The 22430-nt window shown below is 42.8% G+C and overlaps 1 protein-coding gene across 2 annotated transcripts in view; it reads left to right on the top strand.

Moving 5' to 3' along the window:
• LOC126544037 (type 2 phosphatidylinositol 4,5-bisphosphate 4-phosphatase-like) overlaps nt 1–22430 on the top strand; it is a 98539-nt gene that overhangs the window by 25342 nt on the left and 50767 nt on the right. For both annotated transcript variants that reach the window (XR_008608710.2, XM_050191225.3), the window contains 3 exons: nt 181–287; nt 8581–8722; nt 15695–15744. Coding sequence is in view for 1 of the 2 variants with exons in the window: in XM_050191225.3 (XP_050047182.1) it covers nt 181–287; nt 8581–8722; nt 15695–15744 (299 nt within the window). In the remaining variant the exon portion in view is untranslated. The remainder of the gene's footprint in view (nt 1–180; nt 288–8580; nt 8723–15694; nt 15745–22430) is intronic.

The raw sequence follows: 22430 nt of genomic DNA, 5'->3' as shown, positions 1-22430 counted from the left end.
TATTTTTTTGGACATGCCTATGAACAAGCTCTTACGTTTTGCTGTTTTCTCTCAATAGAGTCTCGCTTCTCACTATGAGTTTATAGTCATACCTAATACTTTATGTGAATGGAGTAATGCAGAAACAAGATGGCTGCAATGTGGCAGAACATAAAAAATTTTGGTGCACATATCTTTCAGGCTTTAGGCAATCCCCCAAAAGGAAAACGGTACATACGGTGTGGTTGCAACAGGCTTTTGCAGTGTGTCAAAAGCGCAACCAGCATAACATGTTCCAGGCCTGGCTGGTGAGTCATCAATTCTGCTTTGTTTATAGTGTGCTGCAGTACACTTTGTCTGAGGCTTATGCCATGGACAGTTGCTTGCTATTCATTTATAGGTGGAGCCTTGAACTGAGGGAGCACTTTTACAACTGCTATTCCTATATTTTATTTAATAAAGATAAACGTGTATCTATTGTGCATTGGTTAAAAAAAAGAAAACCTTACCTGTGCCTAATACTATTGTATTGTTACGGGGTTAATATTTTACTCTGCATGCTTTCAATTATTTTCCGGGAATTTTAAATTCTCCTGCTGCAGATGGATTAAGCCTATGCCAAAAAGCATAAATTCTGCTGGCCGCAGGTCACAACATACAATGAGCTAATTAACAAAATTTTAATGACTACTTAGTGTACAGTAGACCCCAATTAAGACTAACTCAAAGGGGCCTTGAAAATCTGTCTTATCAGAAGTTCATTTAACAGAAGTGATCCACAAAACTAAAAATATACCATTCCTCAGGTGCCCAAATATCCACAACGCAAAAAATAAACTGCACTAAAACCAAGAGGGAGCTAGCTATAAGAAGAGAAATTGAATTTGCATGATAGAAGGTATTGCTTTATGCACTCTTACTTAATAAACACATTGGTAGTTTAATTGTGCTGTCATAACCTGTGCTCTGTTACGAAAGGTGACATTTCGCATTGCTTGTTCAAAAATTTTTCGGTGCCCTCGCATGTTTGGAAAAAATGCTCCAAAGCATTCAGGGCATTATCAGCTGCATCATGTGTGACCACCGCTAGTTCTTGAGGCTCCTAGGCAGTGTCCTCACCACAATTATCACCTTGCAGGTCTCCATATTATTGTTGATGCTGACATAGCTGTTCATGTTTACAGAAACGCCATTTGCTTAACATGTTGCTAGCAGAGTTGCTTCCTCCATGTCTGCCAATTCAGGCCTCTCGGTGATCCAAATAGCAGACGTCAGAGGTAGCTGCAGAAGTTTGCCTCAGCCGAATTAACAGTTCTTCTTAAGTGGACTTTTATTTATGCTAGGTCTATGGGACATCAACCAAATGTTCACGGATTGTCATATCTGAAAAGTAGGCTTTTCCAGGTTAATTTTAACGGGAGCCTGCTGTATTACTTAACATCTTACGGTTCCAACTGTACAATAGAAGCTAGTTTATTTTGAGGCAGTTGAGTAGGCATCCTGAAACTTGTGCAAGTTTCAAGATATTAATTTATAAAATATGCCTTGAAATACATTGGCATTCTATATGTTAGTTCTCCAAAAAGCCTACTTTGCATGCTGTTCAACAAAGTTGCTTGTAAATGTACATTGTAGCATATCTCCATATTGCTAAACTGGCTCTAGTTTCTTGATGGTAACTAAATGTGCATGTTTTGTGCACTGACAGGCATTCAGTTCTGCAAATCCACCATGTGGTCTAAAGTAATTAAAAGCAGTGCACTTAATGACCAATGCAAAATGCGAAAAAGCAGCAGAATCGTGTTTCTGCCACAGGGATTTTTTTTACCTATGTTGTCTGAAAAATAAACAGCTAGTGTATTTTTGTATTGTAGTCAGTCTTGGTATTTAGCATATGGGTTATTGCTTCTGCAACATTTTGTTTTTCAGTTTGTCATTTGTTCATTTGTGCAGGAAATCAAAATTTTCTGTGGAAATAAATCTCTATAAGCAAGGCTTACTTTTTTTTCCAATTTCTTTTTTATTGATCTATGAGGCACAGAAAGAAAATGTTCTTGACAATTGACATGTTGAAAATGTAATTCTTTTTTCACATTTGTGCTACAGAGAGTGTGAGACTGTGCTAAAGTGTGGTAAGGCTGCATGCATTCGGCCCAGTTTTACACTGAATATTCTAAAACTGTGATACTATTAAGGTATGCCCATACTATCGGAAAATGTGTGTGTAAAGCTGCTTTCATTAACACGTGCCAATCTTGGCATGGCCAATCCTGGCAGTCCTGCCTGGGATCTTTCTACACAGCAGTCACGTGATAGCTTCATGCTTTGCTCATGTTGCTGAGGCTGAGGTTGGCAGTGATTCCTGGCCGAGTCTAAAGAGGGTAGTAGTTACCTTTGGCACTTACTGACAAGATTGGGCAGGCTGCATCTCATTTGTTTCCTCAAATCAGCAGCACGAGGTGCGCCACAAAGAACAGCTCTGGGTTCCTTTCACATGGTAGTAGGAACTTGTTGATGCTAGCCTGATATCGCAGAGCATGTTCTGCTGCTTGTGTCCCAGTGCAAAGATTTTTCTGTTGGTGTGGTCGTGCCTTTAGTGTCGCAATAAATTTTGAACTAAGTTTACCAAAAGTGCATTTTTGCTGCTCAAGCACAGCTATTGGCCTTTGTGAACACTACAGACATTTAAAAAATTGTCACAGCAATTCCCATGTATTAAAATTTGGGTGCATGGTCTTTGAATGTAAGTTCACACATAAATTAATCAAGAGCTTCCCTGAACACTGCGGCATCCTACATAGCCCAGATGCTTCATCGAGATGGTAAAATTAGCTAATAATTTAGTCAATAACTGCGTATCCAGTCCATTATGCTGCAACTGTAAATGTCCGACAATGCCAGCTAATAGCAACGCTAGAAATTTTTCTCAGGAAATAAATTAGTAAAATGGGTATGGAATAATTCCTGTGGCTCGAATGGGCCTCAACTCAACACTCTTCTGAGTGGAACACAGTGATGTGCGCTGCTTGGTGATTCCTTGACAAGGACTGGCTTCAGAAGCACCCCTCCACTTCTGAGCCTCTGAATAGATGCTGTGTGTGCCTGGTTACAATATTTGGGCTCAGGAATGACTGCGAAATCAGTGTTATCTAAGCACAGCGTCTGGTTCAATCAAGAGACATTGCTTTCCTCCACTTTCTAGAGTTGGAGTGTCGAGTGAGGGAACATTCTACAAAGCAAGTTGTTTGACGAGTTGGTACATGTTCATGAATATGAAAGGACAAGCACCAAATAGCACGAAAACATGGAAGACTATAGGACAAGTGTTCTACATGATGACAAGAGCACTCATACTGTCGTCTTCATTGTTTTTGTACTGTTTCTTGAATTTTCCGTAAAGTTTACAAATTTGAGCTTGTTTTACGATTTTACAAATGTTGTATCACGTTTTGCTACTGTTCACAAGAAAGTTTTGCTCATCAGTCTCCAAATCTTTTGTTGGAAATCTGATGATGAAAGGATGCCAGAAAGATACTTGCTTCACAGACAAGTTCCTGAAGTGGACAAATTCAGCAACAGCAAAGTTGGTGAAAAAGTCACTGTGATCTATAAACAGTGTGTTCCTTGTCAGTCTTTGCTGTTCCGAGTTTGCTGTTGCTTGTGTGCAACAACTAAGGGTAAATCGTCATTTACCCGCTGCGGTTGACTAGTGGCTATGGCGTTTCACTGCTGAGCTCGTGGTCACAGGTTCAAACCAAGCTGCGGCAGCTGCATTTTGATGATGTGGAATGCAAAAACGTTTGTGTACCATGCATTGGATGCACATTAAAGAACTCCAGGTGGTCAAAATTAATCATGAGTTTACCATTACAACATGCCTTATAATCAGAGATGCGATCTTATGTCTGTTCAGAAAGTGAACTGTTCTCTTGCCCTAGCATGATTGCTCATAATCGCACTTTTGCTGACGAACGCGCAATTCTGAACATTCATGTGAGGGTAAGCAAACGGCTTGCTTTCTTAATTGTTCTAAGATCATGCTCTTGACCATGGTTTTGGCACGTAAAACACTAAAATTAAATTTGAGTTTTAAATCGTCATTTATAAAGTGTGTATGTATACCACTAAAGGCATGTTCTCAGGGCATGCTTTGAAAAGAAATACAGATTATTCAGTTTCAGTTTATTATTCTTTAAATACATTTATTATTACGGATTATTAAAGAAATACGGACTATTCTCCCCCTTCAGTTTCTTGTACAAGCAATTTTTACAAATTTTGACAAGTTCACAGGTTGGCAGAGAGAGAGAATGAAATAGAACTTTTGATCATGTTAAAAACCCCCTTAACTACTGATTGAAAGACCACTACTGACCGAGCTTACACAAACACAGAGGAGGTGCAGATAAGCATTCTACGATATGAGGGTTTGTATATTCCACATCTTATAGTATATTGCAAGCATCATGCATAAACTCTGCCATTATCGAATGATTTTGGTGCAAGTATTGCACAGCAGTTAACACCTGTAAATTGCAGCAGCATCAAAATATGCTCCAAGTAAAAGTTTGACTAGGATATTTCACTCCAACGGCAGCTAAAAGTTTGAAATTACATTTACTTTGTCCATCCGTTCATCTGTCTACCCTTCCCGTTAAGGGGAGATGAGGCACTCCAAAAAACATTATTTTTCAAACAATTTGAATGAAATTTGTACAGTTAAATGTATTTTTACGAGGCTGCTGCTTTATCCTCAGCTTCACTCTCGTCCTAAGTGAAGAAAAATCTGTGAATCCCACGCATATGTGGGCATTGGGGATAAACAAAGCTTTCTTTGATGGTTCCTGAAATGTCTTCATTTCTTCTTCACGTCTTTGTTTGCTTTGCAGTTTGTCCGCTTGACTTCTTTCTTCAAGCTCGGCTGCTTCTGTTGCCAACTTCTTTGTAGCAGTTGTTGCTCAACGTCCCTTGCTCAATGCAGGCTCTGGTGCTGTTTGGTTCCTTGTACTTCTTTCTCCACACTCAGCTTTTGTTGCCGGCTTCTTCACTTTGTGCCTCTGTTCTACTTGCACTTGTCTGTTCGAGCATCTACCCAGTGGCCCATGGTCATTCTGGGGGATTGGCCAAGAGTGGTCACATACTCGATGGCACTTGCCCAGTTGCACATACCCAGTGGCTTAAGTTGTCTATTCGGGCAGATAACTAATGGAAAATACCTATTGGTCCAAGTATTATAATTGGCAAGACAGCAGCAGCCAGTGTCGTAAAGTGGCGAGAAGAGGATAAGAAAGCTTTTCTTTAAAAAACTGGGTCCACTACCTCCACTGCATTTCTCACGCTGTAGACAGCTGAAACCCCAGCAGACCTGCCTTATATAGCAGGGCATTTTGGCTCGTAAACTAGTGCCAATGAGTCAGTCTCCGTTCTGCAAACCTAACCAAAAAATAAACCACGACGTAATGCCTGTATATTTAAACAGCTCATGATCTAAAGCGCACAGACCTGCTAATAATAGAAGAGCACATGATATTCAATGGTTTCATTATAGAGGTGTCACACCTATGTTGTAGGAACATGCAAAGGTCAGCAAAACGCACAAAGGCTAGCCAATTAAGTGCTTAGGCCCTTCAAACAAAACTTCACTTACAACCTCCACTGGGAGTTGGGCTCATTTTCATGTGGCAATGTGCTCTTGGGAGCTGGACACACTGTGCTATTGTTCCAAATTTGCACATGGTAATTTGTGCAAGGTTTTGCTCTCCAAATACTCTGGGAGTGTTGGCGTCTGCATCTGATTTCAGAGGCCACAACATGCATTATTGTAGCAGATGATTATGGTTTTATAAATATGTAGCATAGGTGGCGCTGCATAGCTTGGTTGGTGCTGCATACCATTCTGTCCCTGTATAGATACACACGATTGTATAAATAGGGGCACATATTAATACACATGGGCTTTTTCCAGCCAGTGATCAACGTGGCCTGAGGTGTGTTCATTACATGCTGTCAGAATTGAAGCCTGCTGGGCATGCTGTTTCGGTGATCTTGCGTGTCTGTGCATGCACCATGCTTTTTCTGTGCTCTGTCGCTGTATCATGAGTACCAGCGAAACAAACAAGGGACGGGGCACTGCCACCGCTTCTCTGACATTCGTTCAAGGCTTGGCACTGCTTCTATGAGCACCACCACGACTCGACTTTGAAAAGTCGGGCTCTTAGCCTATGTGGTTGATCCAGTATGAGGATTTCTATTTCACTGTGGGTTTCTGCGTCGTTTATCTGGTAATCAAAGTGCACTCAATGCTATACTGCATGTGTCTGAAAATCAGAGAAATTATCGCCTGTACTACACTTAAAGAAGTCAATCTCAAAGACATTTTGGTGATGAAGAAGGTCTCTTCTGACCACTTCATACATCAGATAAACAGGTTGTACAAGTCATCCCACTTCATAGCTGTGCCCAGCAGCCCAGGGCACTATAGATGCCTTTTTCACCGCACTTTGTTCCCTAGTCAAGCATTGCAATTACCAGTCATCCGACATCAAAGAGAGGCTGGTCAGGGACAGATTCATTGTTGCTTTGCTGAATTGGAAGCTCTTGGACCATTTGTGTCAGAATCTGCGATTGTCTTTGCAAGAAGCTCTCACAATGGCCAGGCAACATGAAGACACCGTAAATGAGCATGAAGCTTGTAATTCATCTCCACTTCCCATTGATGTTGCCCGTCTGAGATGGGTGTCGATCTCTTGCCACCACGCATGAAACACCTATGCATCAAACCCGTGCATTATCAGCACAAAGTGCTCCCGTCAAGCTACTTGCTACACAGTGAGCACGGCAGTTGACTCGATCGAGCAATACACCGTTATCATCGATGCAGTAAAGAAGTCTGCGCCTATGAAATGGAAAACAATCAAATGGCATCAGGCACCTGATGGCGTGTGCTCTGCTTTACTCAGGTTTGGCAAATCCGGCTGGCCAACAAAGTTGAGGCTATCTGGACACCTGATAGCGTACTGGACGCATTGCGCCGAGCTCGCAGTTGCCAATTCCCTCCTGCTTAAATGGAGTAGAGTCGTAGTTCCTGCGGTGCTTCAGGATGATGCCCTCTGCCTGATCCACGAAGGCCATCTTGGTGTGTTCCGCTTCAAGGCAAGGGTATGTGAGTCAGTCTGGTGGCCAGGAATCAGTTGTTGAATCAAAGAAGTCGAAGTTGTGGACAACCGTGAACAGTGTGCGACGGTAAGGTAATAGTGAGCAGAGCCAATGTTGCCATCACCAACACCAGATCACCCATAGCAACAAGTCCACGCAGACCTATTCCACATGAAAGTTAGACTATTGGCTAGTGACCAATAATTACTCCCATTTCCCGGAAGTGCTGACTCTACGTGGAACTTTCAGCAGTGTGATTGCCACTACATTGAAGAGCGCCTTTGCCCGTTTGGCATTCTGGAGGTCGTGCACAGCGACAACGGCCTGCAGTTTTCTTCACATCAATTTGTGGTGCTTGCATCGAGGCACAGTTTTGCTCGTCGCACAAGCAGTCCAGAATTTCTACAGTAAAATGGGGAAGTTGAGAGTGCGGTGCGAACAGAGAAATAACTATGGCACAAGAATGCTGGCTGCAAAACGTTGTTGCTCATATTGCAGGACACCCCTAGGTCTAATGGGTTTAGCCCTGCATAACTCCTCATGGGCAGATGTCTTCGGACTACATTGCCAAAACCCAAGAATAAGCTGTATCCACAATGGCCAGATCCTGAGGTTGTGGTCGAGCGGGACACAGCCATGTGGCAGAGACAAGCATCCGACTTTGACTGTCACCATTGATCCCAGGAGCTTCCCAGTCTGAAACCAGGCCAGCACGTGTAGGAGCAGATGTAAAGAGCACCGTAACAGTGTTGAGCTCTGCACAACGGTGCTGAAGGTATGGGGTAGAGATGCCAAGTAGTGTTCTGGTGTGAAACAGGCATCAGTTTGTGCCCTACGGTTCACCTGGGACGCAGACTTGTTGGGATGGTGATATGGTTGTGGTTGTGGATGCTTATGGATGGCGATATGGTAACTACGTGCTACCCAGTGAAGGCTAAACTTCAGTGACGTGCCTAATCCAGAACATGGTCACACAGGTGTTCACACTCCCTGTCACCTAAGGCCCTACTGTTCACAATCAAGGCGAAGAGTTGTGCCATCAAAGAGACTGAATTCGTGAGCATTTCTAGAATAGAAGGCGAGATGTAGTATAATGTATTATACGCAGTGCTGTGTAGTTTAGATAGCGCTGCATACCGTTTTGCACTTGTGTAGATGAGATACACAATTGTATAATTAGAGATGCCGATAAATACACAGGCTTTTTCCCAACAGGGAACACTGTGGCCTGAGGTGTGTTCACTACAGTGGTCAGCATGGGTCTGAACTTGGCTGTGTAAGCATTTCAAATAATTTTATAAAGTGTATAGAAATAATTGCAAAGTCTGGACCATATAAAATATTAGCATTGCTATTTCTTTTTGTCCCTCATCTCTGGTAAAACCTGTATTTCTTCTCAGTCGGTTCACATTTTTAACAATAGTTTTGCATTGTTTTCTGTGTCAGTGGTGCAGTCATAAAGCCCGAAGGTAATTCAACAGTGAAGGCAAAGACACAGCGGCCAGGAACACGGAGAGAAGAATTGACAGAACCACACGCAGAGCCTTCATACAGATTTGTTTGTGGGCACTGTCAGAGTGTTTCTGTGGTGAGTGTGTCTGCATAACAATATTGCAACTTTTGTGTTGGTGGTTACGACATAGGGGCCTCTTTGCCTCGAAGAGCCTACAAAGGCACTTATTTATCTGGTGTGCCAGGCCCTTCCACATTTGTAAGCATGCCGTACCCCCACTCTTCTTTTGTTGACAACTGCCTAACATGGCAAAATGAGCCTAGATAGAACAAACTGAAAAATGTTCTTTGATCTAGTGCACCACCAGAAGTAAAATATACAATGTCCTCAAAAGATTGAGGCAGCTGTGTGTGGCTTTACTCATATTCAAAAAGAAAATGGTTTACTTCAATGAGCTATCTGGATATACAGGCAAATGAAAATTATGTAGAGGAAATGCAAGTATGCTGATAATAATGTTTTGTTTGTTGTTTGTTTTTGTTTTCTGGCACCGCCAGAGAAAAAACTGACACAAAGTAGACCGGACAAGCACTACTACTAACTGAAGTTATTCTAGACATGCATTCATTTATACCATGTCAATATTGGCACAGGTAGAAGGGACACCACCTGGCTATGATAGGGCAACTGAATGACAAGGGTATTATCCCAGGTTACAGTGTATGGTCCAAGTAGCCCATTAAGTGACCTTAGGTGGCTTAATTGACCTCTTAAGATTGTTTAAGTTAAATTATATACTGTATGTGGTGCGGGAAAAGTTAAAGGTCGGAGAGAAGATGAACTTGTCGAGCACCCACTGCTAAGTAAGTTATTTAGCATATGAAATCCCTATAGACAAATCAACTGTGTTTCACTCAAGATTTTTTGGTCTTGCTGATCTAGCTAATTTGTTTGATCTTGCATAAAATCATTAGTCTTGCAGATCCTCACTAAACAGTTCAAACACTGGATCATCAGTGATGAACCAGTACTGCATGGGGTAACAAAGCAGACCAGAAAGATTTCTTCCTGTGCCACTTTGAACAGCCATCATGGGCACCTCAGTTATAAGCCAATGATTCTGTTGATAACATAAAGCAAAGCCAAAGTAAAAGTTTGTGTCAGAAAGGGAAAGTTTATTGGAAGAAAATTTGTTTAACTGTAATGAAGGTAGGCTTCATTGCATGGCTTGGTTTTTCTTTTTTACGTGTTTGAGCAGAACAAACTGTATCACAAAATCACTCTTACATAAAGAAGCTCAGCTTTCTTTTCTTTTCAACACTGCCTTTTTGAAATAGACAGCTGGTGACACTATAACAAAACAAAAATATAAGTCTTTGTTCATCGGGCACCTTCTGCCATCTGGTGTTATATAAAACCAGAGAGCAGAGGCCAAGCTCAAATCATCTTGAGAGCTACTTGAGAAGTACAGCAGCACTGGACAAGTTGGGCTCGTTCGTCTTTTTTGCAAGTGCAAGCATCACGAGCTTTGGTTAATGCAAGTTGGGCAAACATGCAATGATGGGCAAACATAAAAATGCCATATGGGTAATTCAACCATCACAGATATAGTTGAAAAAATTTCCATGTGTTTGTAGAAGTTCAAAACTCATTCTCCCCAGTTATTGTTCTTCCATAAATTTTCTAGCATGATGGCGAAAATTGATTTTTCTTGCCCAGCTGAGCCCGAAGGCATCAATCAACATTTTTTCCAAAGGCATATTGTATGACCCAGTCATTCAAATGGTGTGTATGGCAAGACAATGAAGTGATGTGACTGCCAAAATAACCAATATTTCAAATATTTTAACACATTGGGTGCTTTTGGCACCGGCAAAAGCTGGTAAAATTGCAAAGTTTAAATTTTTTTTCTTGGAATGTGGTAAAATCGAGATGGCAGCTCAGTTGACATAGTATGACCAAATAATATTTGAAGCTTTGATGGTTCAGCGAATCGCCTGAACAATAACTGTAAAGTTATAATTTTTTGCGAGAAGCTTCGTGTTCATGGTAAAAAAAGTAGCTTTGGTGGTCGGCTTAAATATATACTGTATTTGCACGACTCTGATGTGCACTTTTTTTAAATAATAGGTGTGTTCAAATTTGCATGTGCATTACAATTGCGACAAATTCTACTCAAGATAAGCTCAATCAAGGTAGCTATCCACAATGCCAGTGAATGGGTTGTCTGAAGAAAGTGACGCTCGGAGACATCGCAAGGTGGGTCGATGGTGCGTGGAGTGCCCTCCCGCAGACGATGGTTGCACAAGCTTCCACAAGTGTGGCATTTGTAATGCATTAAATGGAACTGAAGATGACTTTCTGTAGTCAGTAGACAGTGAAAAGGAGGTGTCGTCAGACTCTGATAGCCACTAGCAGCTAAGATTCAGCTCTGTGCATGCCTGTGCGCCTTTTTTGTGGTATGAGCATGAAGTGACACTCTTGTTTCCTTGCGCAGCACTTCCAATTCACCTCCCGAGACGACCGGGGAGGAAACCCAAAATAAATCAGGAAAATAAATAAATAAATAAATAGTACAGCACAAAATTCATGGGTTTCATTATAGATATGATATCAAAGCATAAGTTTAGTTACAAGTTGAGTTACTGAAATGATTGAAATAATTCGAATTAATTAGGAGTGACTGATTACTGTACACCAAAGCGCAGAATCGTATACATTAGAGACCCACCACGTGAGCACAACATTGGCGAAATTCCTGGAAACCTGGAAGTAGAAAGCCGGAGTAATGATGTCACTAGTGACGTGATACACAGGGAGCTGGCTTGGTATTTAACCGGCTAATTAATGGAATACAGTTGCCTACGAGTTCGGTTTGTGCATTCTGTTTGCCTAAAGTTAACCTAAAGAACACCAATGCCGAGGTGCGAGTGCCACAAAGAAGACAGCCAAGTCAAAGATTAGGGTCGCCTACCATTTTTTTATGTTCCATTATATCGTTTCAACACAGTACATGTCGACTCGGATATCGTTAGTTGATGTGCACGGTGGAATCGGCACCAAAGTGTTTTTTTTTTTTTTTTTTTTTTTTTTTTGTATATTTCGACAATAATATAACTGTGCGTTACAATCAGTGGCGCGGTAGAATCGTGCAAATACGGTAAGTGACGTATCATTAGATAGCTCTACATTTCTATTATTCATGTGAGAAGTTACAAAAAGGTATGTTTTAAATGCGAAAAATTAGTTTTTGAAATGTTCGTGCGTGCATTGTGCGGACAGCAGAAATATATGAAGTCTTGCCCTCTAGCAAGGAAACATTGTTAATAAAATGAGCTCGAGAAACTTTTCGACAGACTGCGATTTGCTTCTTTTTATTATATGAAGACAAGCGCCGCTGCCTCGACTCTTATTTCTTTCCATGAGTATGAAAAGTGGACGTCAACCACATCTGAGCACATCATCCTGTACAGGGCACATATGAATTTTATAGCCAAGCATATTCCTGCTGTCGAACAGCATTAATGCACTACAGCAGAAGATTTTGTTCATGCTCATGTAGGCTTTCAGTTGTAATTATGAAGGTGTTTTCTACTTGCAACACCTTATGACAAGTCTTTAGGTTCCAGGGAGCAGGGCACAAAGCGTCCTGCTTCCTGTATGTTGCCCTGCACGGCATGTTTTGATGCATGTTGATACGTTGCACTTTATTGCAGTGCTTTGTGTGAACGATATCAGTGCTCTTTCTTTATCTACTAGCCACTTAAGTGCAAATATTTCTTTGTATAAACTGCATGAATCGTACATTTTAACTCTGCAGGACTCCCTGACGAATTTAACACATCGTGATATTTCATGTGCATTGGCTGTATGGTTCACCTGGCATGCATATCTTGGCAATAAAACGCAGGCCATGACACTGTCATCTGTGTCTCTGATGAGGCCAGCATTGTTGCCTGCAACCCAGGCCAGCAAGCTTGGGCGCACGTCAGAGAGAAGGAGGTGCTGACACAAAAATTCAAAAAAATAATTTTTCGTGTTTAAAAAGTAATACCTTTTTGTGACTTCTCACATGGATAGCAGACATGTAGAGCTATCTTTTTAAGCCGACCACCAAAGCTACATTTTCTACCTTGAACATGAAGCTTGTTGCAAAAAAATAACTTTACAGTTATTTTTTCAGGTGATCGGCTGAACATTCAAAGCTTCAATTATTTTTCGACTATACTATGTCAATCGGGCTGCCATTCTATATTTCATTTGTGGCTTCTGGATTTTCACGTGTTCTGAGAAAATAAATTCAAACTTTGCAATTTTACCAGCTTTTGCGGGTGCCAAAAGCACCCAATGTGTTCAAATAGTTGAAATTTTGTTTATTTTGGACCACATCACTTCATTGTTTTACCATAGACACCATTTGAACGGCTGAGTCATACAATGTGCCTTTTAAAAAAAAAATGATGATTGATGCCTTCTGGTTCAGCTGGGCAAGAACAATAAATTTTTGCCGAAATGGTAGAAAATCTTAGGGAGGAAAAATAAATGGGGAGAATGAGTTTTGAACTTCTACAGACACATGGAAATTTTTTCGATATATCTCTGATGGCCAAAAAATATACTGGTTGATTTGGCGTGGAATGAGTCGTATTCAACATGCATGCATGTCAGAGAAGCCATAGCTTAAAGAAAGAAAACAATACAAAGATAAAACAAGTAAATCCTCACCTGCCAGGCACAAATACATTCCTTCATTGTTATGATGTGCTATGGAATTGTACAGTACCCACGTATAGTGGTGTTACTAATGTTACTGTTACAGCTCTCTTCAGTTCTTTCGCTGGCATAGCACAATGACCACTGACTGACCTTAAAACAATTTCTTTTATTATGTGGTTTGACTAGGAAATATTGTAAGCAAGAAAAGCTAGGTAATCAGCCTTTTTCAAGAGAGCTCGAACGCCTGTGTTGTGGTGGAATACAATACCATGGGTATTCATCAGAGTGATACTGCTCAAATGCACATATTTATTTTTGCACTCATGGTGTCCTGCAACTTGGGATCGTCACCCGCCGTGGTTGCTCAGTGGCTATGGTGTTGGGCTGCTGAGCACGAGGTCGCGGGATCGAATCCCGGCCACGGCGGCCGCATTTCGATGGGGGCGAAATGCGAAAACACCCGTGTACTTAGATTTAGGTGCACGTTAAAGAACCCCAGGTGGTCGAAATTTCCGGAGTCCTCCACTATGGCGTGCCTCATAATCAGAAAGTGGTTTTGGCACGTAAAACCCCATAATTTAATTTTTAACTTGGGATCATCTTTGCCATAAGAGGTAATAAAGGTTTTGTTCATTCAGGAGAATTCCAGGAAATAAGGGGACCATGTTATGTAGCCAATGAAGTCATGTGGCATTTGTTTTCTCTAGTTCAAGCGACTTCTGCCTGGTTTGTTCTCAACATGAGGCTAGCTTATGCCACGTGCAAGGTGCTGTGCACACGTGCTATTTTCATTCAGAAAATGGGTTTGAAAAAATGAAATTCGCATCTGGTTTTGTTCTACAGTTGATATTATTGTCATGCTATAGACACATTTTGAAAGAGTTTCCTTATTTCAATGTAGTTTATTTATAGAATCATCTAAGAACGATTGTTTTGTCATACATAATGAATCAGTAATGCTATAAATACATAATTTATACAGGGTCCATTATGAAAGTAATGTGCATGATTTTATTATGACGCGACTATTCATGGCAGTGCGGTAAAACTGGTCTGGAAACGTGGCAAGGGTTCTACCCTGCCAATGCAGCCAGTCACCAGTTTACTCCGAGCAGTGTGAGTGGATAACACGGTGCGATGGAGCGTTCGCTTGAACAGTGATACGCTATCAAGTTTTGCGTGAAGCTTGGAAAGAATGCAACAATGGAGGCAGGCCTTCAAGGATGACTGCATTTCAAGGTCACAGTCTGGGAGGTGGCACAAGGCGTTCGTTCAAGGAGGCTGGGAGGAGGTCGCCGGCGAACCCCGTTCTGGACGCCCAACAACGACCAGAACCGACGAAAAGGTGGATCATGTGTGCGAAGTTTTGCGTCGATTGACCATCCAGCAAATTGCTGACACCCTACACATGTCCACATTTGCGGTACATGGGATAGTGACCGAGGATCTGCAAATGCGCAAGGTCTGCACAAAGCTTGTGCTGAAAGTGTTGACGGAAGATCAGAAAAAAACTTCCAGAGTTTTGCGCTGTCAAGAATTGTTGAATTTGATTCAGAATGAAACGGACTTTCTTAACTCTGTCGTAACCGGAGACGAATCCTGGATGTTCGAGTACGACCCAGAATCGAAAAGGCAGAGCAGCAAGTGGGACTCAAAATCATCACCACGCCCCAAGAACGTGCGAATGAGCAAGTCTCGCATCAAAACGATGCTCATTGTCTTCCTTGACGCCCGAGGAATTGTCCATTTTGAGTTTGTACCACAGGGAGAAACTCTCAACATTTACCTGGAGGTGCTCAAGAGATTGAAATTCCGAGTCGTGCGCATGAGGGCTGACATCAGAGACACGGTCAAGCTCCACCATGACAATGCCCTTAGCCACACATTCTTCATTGTTACCAACTTCCTGACCCGTAGCAACACCCCGGTGGTCCTCCATCCCCCTTACAGTCCTTACTTGGCTCCGTGCGTCTTTCCCCCCCCCCCCCCCCTTCCGACTGTAAAGAGCGCTGAAAGGAAAGCATTGGGAGATCGTGGAAAATATCCAAAAGCATGTTACAGCATTCCAGAGAGACATTCCCGTCGAGGACTTTCAGGGTGCCTTCCAGGCGTGGCAGACACGTCTCCGCAAGTGTATTGATGCAGGGGGAGAGTATTTTGAAGAATTTTAGCCATTTGTACAGGTCCTGTCAATAAATCTATTTTTCCCAGAAAATGCGCATTACTTTCATAATGGACCCTGTATAATTGACTCATGGTAGTAAGATTTCCTTTTTGTGTATGGGAGGGGGTTTACTTTTGGATATACATGCGTCATTTAATGGCATATTGACTCCATATATTTGAATGCATGCATATCATTGACTTTCTTTTTCTCTGTTTTATGTGCAGTTGGATGCAGCACCTTCTTCTCGCTTTCGCTGCAGACATTGTGGAAAGCGGTACTGAACCTTTTGCTGATAGTTATCATTATAATGTCATTACCAACATGATCACTGTTGCTCATGGAGGAAGGACAATGACTAGAAGGGAGCATCATGTGACAATCTTGGGACCTAATCATAAAAATGTAAAGGAAAGACTCATGGGAAATAGGCCCTTGTCACGTGATAGGCAAGCGGTAATTTCTAGCTACCAAGTGCACAAAGAGTATGAGGTAGTGCAGAGCAAAAGAGCAAGTGGGGGCAAGGGCCGACCGTGACGATAGCAGCACCGCAAGCTAGCACGAACCCTGCAACGCCTTGAAAGATGAGGCAACCGTGCAGGGCGTCTTGCGCAAAAGTCAACACGTAGGTGGGCTCCGAAGGAAAGGAAGGGTGGAATCAGAGGAGGTTGCTTTGCCAAGGTGGGTTGTCTGAAGTCATGCTCCCTCCTAGTCTTTTTTCCTTCCTCTATGCTGTTGCTGCTGCTATGTCATGTTTCAATGCATGTTGCCCACATCCTGTCCTACTCGGTTCACTTTCTGGTATCCATTTTCTCTTGGTGTAGTAAACCATGCTTATTTTGCACACAAATTTTATGAATTAGGAAAAATACGTTTAACAGGAATATTAAGTTAATGGGCCCTGCAGCGTATATTATGCATATTGTTTTATTCCACATTTGCTGGTTACATGTTTGCTGATTTCAGCAGCAGTGAAAGTGCTGAGATCAGAGTACTTAGTATTTTACTTTGCTCCAAAATCGGTTACCGTGCCGACCGCATCGTCCCACTCCACGTCTAAGGAGTGTACGTGAGGCAAAAGGCACGTGACACATAGGTCATACGCTGTCTGATTTGTTGAGCATGGAGATCATACTATGCATGTATGATATGCATGTACAGTCATGACTTAAAGAAAAGCATGTTTTATGCTTTTTACGACTACAAGGAAGTCTTAGCTACTGTGGAATATTAATTAAAACATTTACAAATGACGCTAGGTGCACTGTCTAATGGTTTACATGATGCACGTTCTTCACCTACTATCACATTGAACTCGGTGCCAATTCAGGTTTTTCCAAGGGTTTGTCGTTGCACATGATGATGCATAGCACCTAACGTATCTGCAGTATATTGCGTTCCAATTCTGTCATATGAGAAAAGATCATTAGGGGGTTCTAGCCTGCCTGTAAATTTATGGAACCTTACTAAATACACTGTAACAGGTTCCCCGGAAACGCTAGTGTGCATGTCAGCACCGTTACTATAGTGATGTGACACTGACGTCAGTTAGAACAAGCAAAAATATAATTACAATGAAAATGGTTATCCATATCTGTTAGTCCAAAGGGTTCTGGCAGGAACAATCAATATACTAGTATGTGCTTTAGTACTAGTACACTATTTATGCCAGTATAAGCGCTAGTATGCTTTCTCCCCTTCTGCAAGAACAATAATGCGGCACAAACATTTCTCAGATGTTTTGGTTGAACAAGGTGTTGCACAAGATGTCGCTACCAGCACTCTGGTAACATGTAGTGCACATTGCAATTGTAACCATAGTAAGGGCATCCATCAAAAAGCACGGTTGAGTGCTGTCATGGAAAGGCCACCATGAAAGAGCAGCTTTTACGAGGTGAACTAATAAACCATGCTTCATTGGAAGCGCCATAAGTCATCGCTGAGTGAGCAAAATGCGAAAGGGTATGCCTCTTTCTTTCACCTGCTCTAGTTCTTAATTTGTAAATTTAATAAATTTCATATGCCTACACCAATTTTCATAATTCTTTTTGAAATCACCTTAGGACCTTACAAGGAGCTCATTGTTGTGTAGCACTTGACTGTTAAAATAGCGTCGCAGGAGCTCTTTTGATTAAGTTGGTACAAGGAGCATTCATTAAAGATTTCCCCTTGCCTATTTCCTGTGGACTGAGAGCAATGGAACTTGGCACACATAGGTGCCGCCTAGGGACACACACTCCTCCCATCTCTTTATGCAATGTTAAATACCTTATATACTTCACTTGTAGAAGCCAATAGGTTGTTCCAAAGTCCACGTTATGACTTCAGAAATCATAGTCTCATCATCTGGAAAGTGCTTGCCCTTCAAAAATGGCTTCATTGGTGAAAAGAGGTGCAAATACGATGGTGCGAGGGCAGGGGAATAAGAGGGATGCAGTAGAATTTAAAACCTGCAGCAGCGTGCTGCTTCCATCTGAGCAACATGCAAGTTGTGAACTGGGGCACTGTCTTGCAGAAGGCTAACACATTTGGTGAGCATGCCACATCTCATGGTTTTGATGGACTCTAGCAATTTCCACAGTAGTGATGCACAATATGCCCCAGTTATCGTGGTACCGTTTGCTACACCATGCTGCTCTCAAGACTGAGCATGACCTTGCCTGCCAAGGATTGGGCACGTGCCTTCTTTGGAGTCGGTGAGCCTGAATGCTTCCATAGCATCGATTGGACTTTAGTCTTCCGATTACAGTGATGGACCCAGCTTTCTTCCTGTATGATCAGTCTGTTCAAAAAGTCCTCCTGGTTTCCATTGTCCATCGTCAAAAGAGCCTGAGAGCATTAGTCTCATTCCAGTTTCTGGAAAAGTGTGAGCAGCCAGGGAACCCAGCGAGCGGATGACTTATGCATATGAACATGTTTTTGAATTATTTTTTACATAGACCCCACACTAATCTTGACATTTCGGGCTAGGTCTCGAAGGGTTACGTGGTGATTTTCCAAAATTGGGGCTTCCGCTTGCTGAATGGTGTGCTGATTAATAGCAGAGTGGGGTCGCCTTGTAATTGGAGTTGTTTCCACCGAAATCTGACCATGTTTATATTCACGATGCTAGTTCTTTACTACATCATATGATGAGGAATCCTCTCCATAAACCTCTTTCACTCATCAAACATCTTCCTTGGTGTGCAGTCTTTCAAGTAAAGGAACTTGTTGACTGCTGTGTAGTCCACTGGGTCCATTATTGCACTGCTTCACCGCCTGTTAGAGCAATACCCATATTGGTTCAGGGTTGCAAATTTGCAAATAACCCATAGAGACTTCACCTATAATAGTTTCAGCATCCTGCGATAAAAAGAAGTGGTCAGGGGAAATCTCTAATGAATGTCCCTCATTATTACTCTTCTTGGATTGTGAATATACAACAGCGTTACTATAATTAGAATCTTGGTATGCAAGAAAGAACTGCAAATAAATACAGGAAGCAATCCTACCTCTAAATTGCATACCTGCCAAGTCTCCTGGAGTATTTGTACAAAGTACAAATTTTGGTCGTTTTGTACAGTTTTATAACTGAGAAAATTGGACCACCCAGATACAAAAAGAAAGGCCAGTTGGTGTAGCTGAACTGGATCGACATGCTGTCAAGGAGCAGTAATGCAATTATAAAGCCATAACTTCAGAGATAATTTTAGTACCCCGTGCTTCCACCATTAGATTGGTTGCAGACCACAGCTTAATGTGACACTGTTGTTAAGTAGCTTGATACATGGCTTCCATCAGTTACGGTGCCATGAGATGCTAGCATGCAATGTGTTGATCTGAGAGGCCATGCTTAATGCTGCATTTATTCACAGCATCTCTACGTAAATGGCAGAGCTGGAATCGATTCATCCTAGAGGTGGCCTTGTGCTTTCGCTGCTGGTGTGCTTACTGCTGCACACGAGTCTGGCGGTGGCACAATTTCATGATGACCATCATGATTAAATTACCCTTTCTTACCTGCTTCATCATTTGTGATGATTACAATTATCATCATTTTTTTGATGGGTAGCATGCAGGAAGGGTTCTTGTGATATACCGTATTTATTCGCGTATAACCCGCACCAAAATGTGAAAAAACGCGTTTAAAAAGTGGGGGTGCGGGTTATCTGCGAATTTTTTCCTTGGGAGGGGGGGGGGGGGGGGGGTCGGCTTCACCGCAATGTGCGGCGGCCTCCCCGTGTAGTCCGCCATCCCCATCGTCATCGACGCTTGTCAAGCCGATGAAGGGCCAACGAAAGGCCAGCATTGTTGAGCCTCGCGTTAGGCGCTGTTTAGTGTACTTACCCCAGTTTGCACTGTTTGCCTGCTTTGTTTTGGCATCATGAGTGCGACTCGACGGCAGTGTTTCACAGCGAAAGAGAAGCTAAAGATTATAGCCGCTGCCGAAGAAATCGGCAACAGAGCTGCTGCAAGACAGCATGACGTCGACGAGTCGTGCATTCGCGACTGGAGGAAGAAAAAAGAGAGTCTCGAAGCAACGAACCGGGACAGGCGAGCGTTTCGGGGTCCGAAGACTGGCGCGTACCCCCACCTCGAGACGCAGCTTGCGAAGTTCATTGAGGAGCAGAGAAGTCGTGGCCACGCTGTTTCGACTGAGATGGCGCAAATGGAAGCCCTGAAGTTGGCCCGGGAATTGAACATTCCACGTGAGTTTCGTGCAAGCCGTGGATGGCTTCAGCGCTTCATGCGAAGACATGGATTTTCTATGCGGCGGCGAACAACCATGTGCCAGCGGCTTCCTGAAGCCTACGAGGAAAAGTTGTTGAACTTTCAACGATATGTGATCGCACTTCGGAAGGAGCACAGCTATTTGCTGTCTCAGGTGGGAAATGCTGATCAAACACCTGTGTACTTTGAGATGCCGATGGACACGACCATGGAAAAAAAGGGCTCCAAATCAGTCAGCGTGCTGACCGGCGGAAATGCCAAGCTGCGCTGCACAGTCATGCTATGCGCTTTGGCTGACGGCACGAAACTGCGCCCGTATGTCATTTTCAAACGCAAGACGCTACCTAGCATTCCACTGCCCCCAGGAATCGTTGTGCGTGCGGAAGAAAATTCGTGGATGAACAGTGGCCTAGTCGGTGACTGGCTTCGAGTAATCGGGGAGCGAAGACCAGGTGCCTTGCTGGCACGCCGGTCGATGCTCGTACTAGATTCCTTCAGAGGCCACTGCACTGATGCGGTGAAGGCTCGCCTTGCCGAGACCAGCACCGACCTCGTCATAATACCTGGCGGCATGACGTCCATGCTACAGCCACTCGACGTGTGCCTGAACAAGCCGTTCAAGGCACACGTGAAGCGGCTGTATGCCCAGTGGATGGCCGACGGCATTTACGCCCTCACACCGACGGGACGCGTGCGAAGGCCTGATATTCCATTGCTGTGCCAGTGGATCGTGGATGCGTGGAAAGCGATACCGGCCGATTTGGTGCGGAAAAGCTTTAAAAAATGTGCGATCAGTAATAGTTTGGATGGTTCCGAGGACGACTACGTCTTTGAGAGTGGCGATGAAGCCTCGGATGGCAGTAGTGAGAGCGGCGACGATTAAGAATCGGATAACCAGTGACGTGGTGGCGGTCGTTTGAATAAATGTTCTGAAAACGAAATGATCACTGAGTGTGAGTTGCATCTTTCTAGCGCTCATTTTTTTTTTTTCAGGTAAACGTGCGGGTTATACGCGAGTTTTTTTTTTTTTTTTCCGCCGAGTTCAAAGTTAGGGGTGCGGGTTATACGCAGGGGCGGGTTATACGCGGGTAAATACGGTACATGCACTAAAAGTAATAAGGTTTGTTCAAATGAAAGGCATGATGTGCTGCTCATCACTGCTTTCTCCTCTCTCTCTTTTCATGATTACCCCACTCAGCTAGTCTCTCTAATTTTGAGATATGGAAGTTGTCAGGCATTAAATTACCTCACCAGCTCCTGATTATGTTATAGATTTTGGCATCATCTTGCTAAGGCTAGTTAATTCTTTATTTATAAAAAGGAATGCGTGGTTTTGAAAATGGGTGAAAACAACCTGGCAATGTTTATGATTGAGTGGATCAAAATACAGTCAAACGTCGATATAACGAACTTCAATATAACAAAATTCTCAATATAACAAACCATGTAACATTGTATAACTTCTTGTCCATAGAATGTGTATTTTGAATTTCACTATGACGAAGTGTGTTTATACACAATTTCAGTATAAAACAATTTCAGTTCCACCGCGAAGGAATACCGAGACAATGAATGGAAACTTCTGTGCCGCAGATGGTCAAATGGCTGAATTACATGCAGCTGCTTGTAAACGCACTTCTCAAATCATGCACCATGTGACCGAGAGCAGCTGTGGTAATCTCGAGTTTCGGAGATGGTGTCAAGAGGTCAGATGAAGCATCCACTTCCTACTGCTGGCGCTTTTCATGATTGTGTTGGTCCACTGTGGGCAACACTGTCAGCGGCTGGGGTGGAGCGGACATGAAAGCATGGCTGGCTTTGCTTCGTACCGCTGATGTGAAAATATCACCGACACGGTATGAGACCGTATTTTTCGTCGCCGACTCTCAAATTCGGCAAAATTATTATTATTATTTTCATTGATATTCATTTTTTCTGATTGCCCGATAATTCGGAAAGTTTTGTGTCCCTTTCCATGTAAAAATAACCATCAGTAACTGTATTTATTTGCATAAAAGATATAATTTCAGTACAACAAAACTTTGCCCTCTAGGTCTGTGTCAGCAGGTGTTTGGTGTGTTGCGACACCAAGTACCCAAGCACATGAGGGTTGGACCCTCCGGCGTGTAGCCGTGCGCAGCTTAGCTGTGTCTGGGGAAAGGGGGATTCTGGGGGTTGAGCCAATGCCAGGTGTTCGGACCTTCAAGGCCCACTGGCGGAGGCAACACACTTCTTTAGCCTCTGCTTCACATA

This window comes from Dermacentor andersoni, chromosome 1 (genome assembly GCF_023375885.2).
Source record: "Dermacentor andersoni chromosome 1, qqDerAnde1_hic_scaffold, whole genome shotgun sequence".
Taxonomy (NCBI): domain Eukaryota; kingdom Metazoa; phylum Arthropoda; class Arachnida; order Ixodida; family Ixodidae; genus Dermacentor; species Dermacentor andersoni.
Note: the sequence above shows the minus strand (reverse complement) of the source record. Positions and strands in the feature narration are given on the sequence as shown.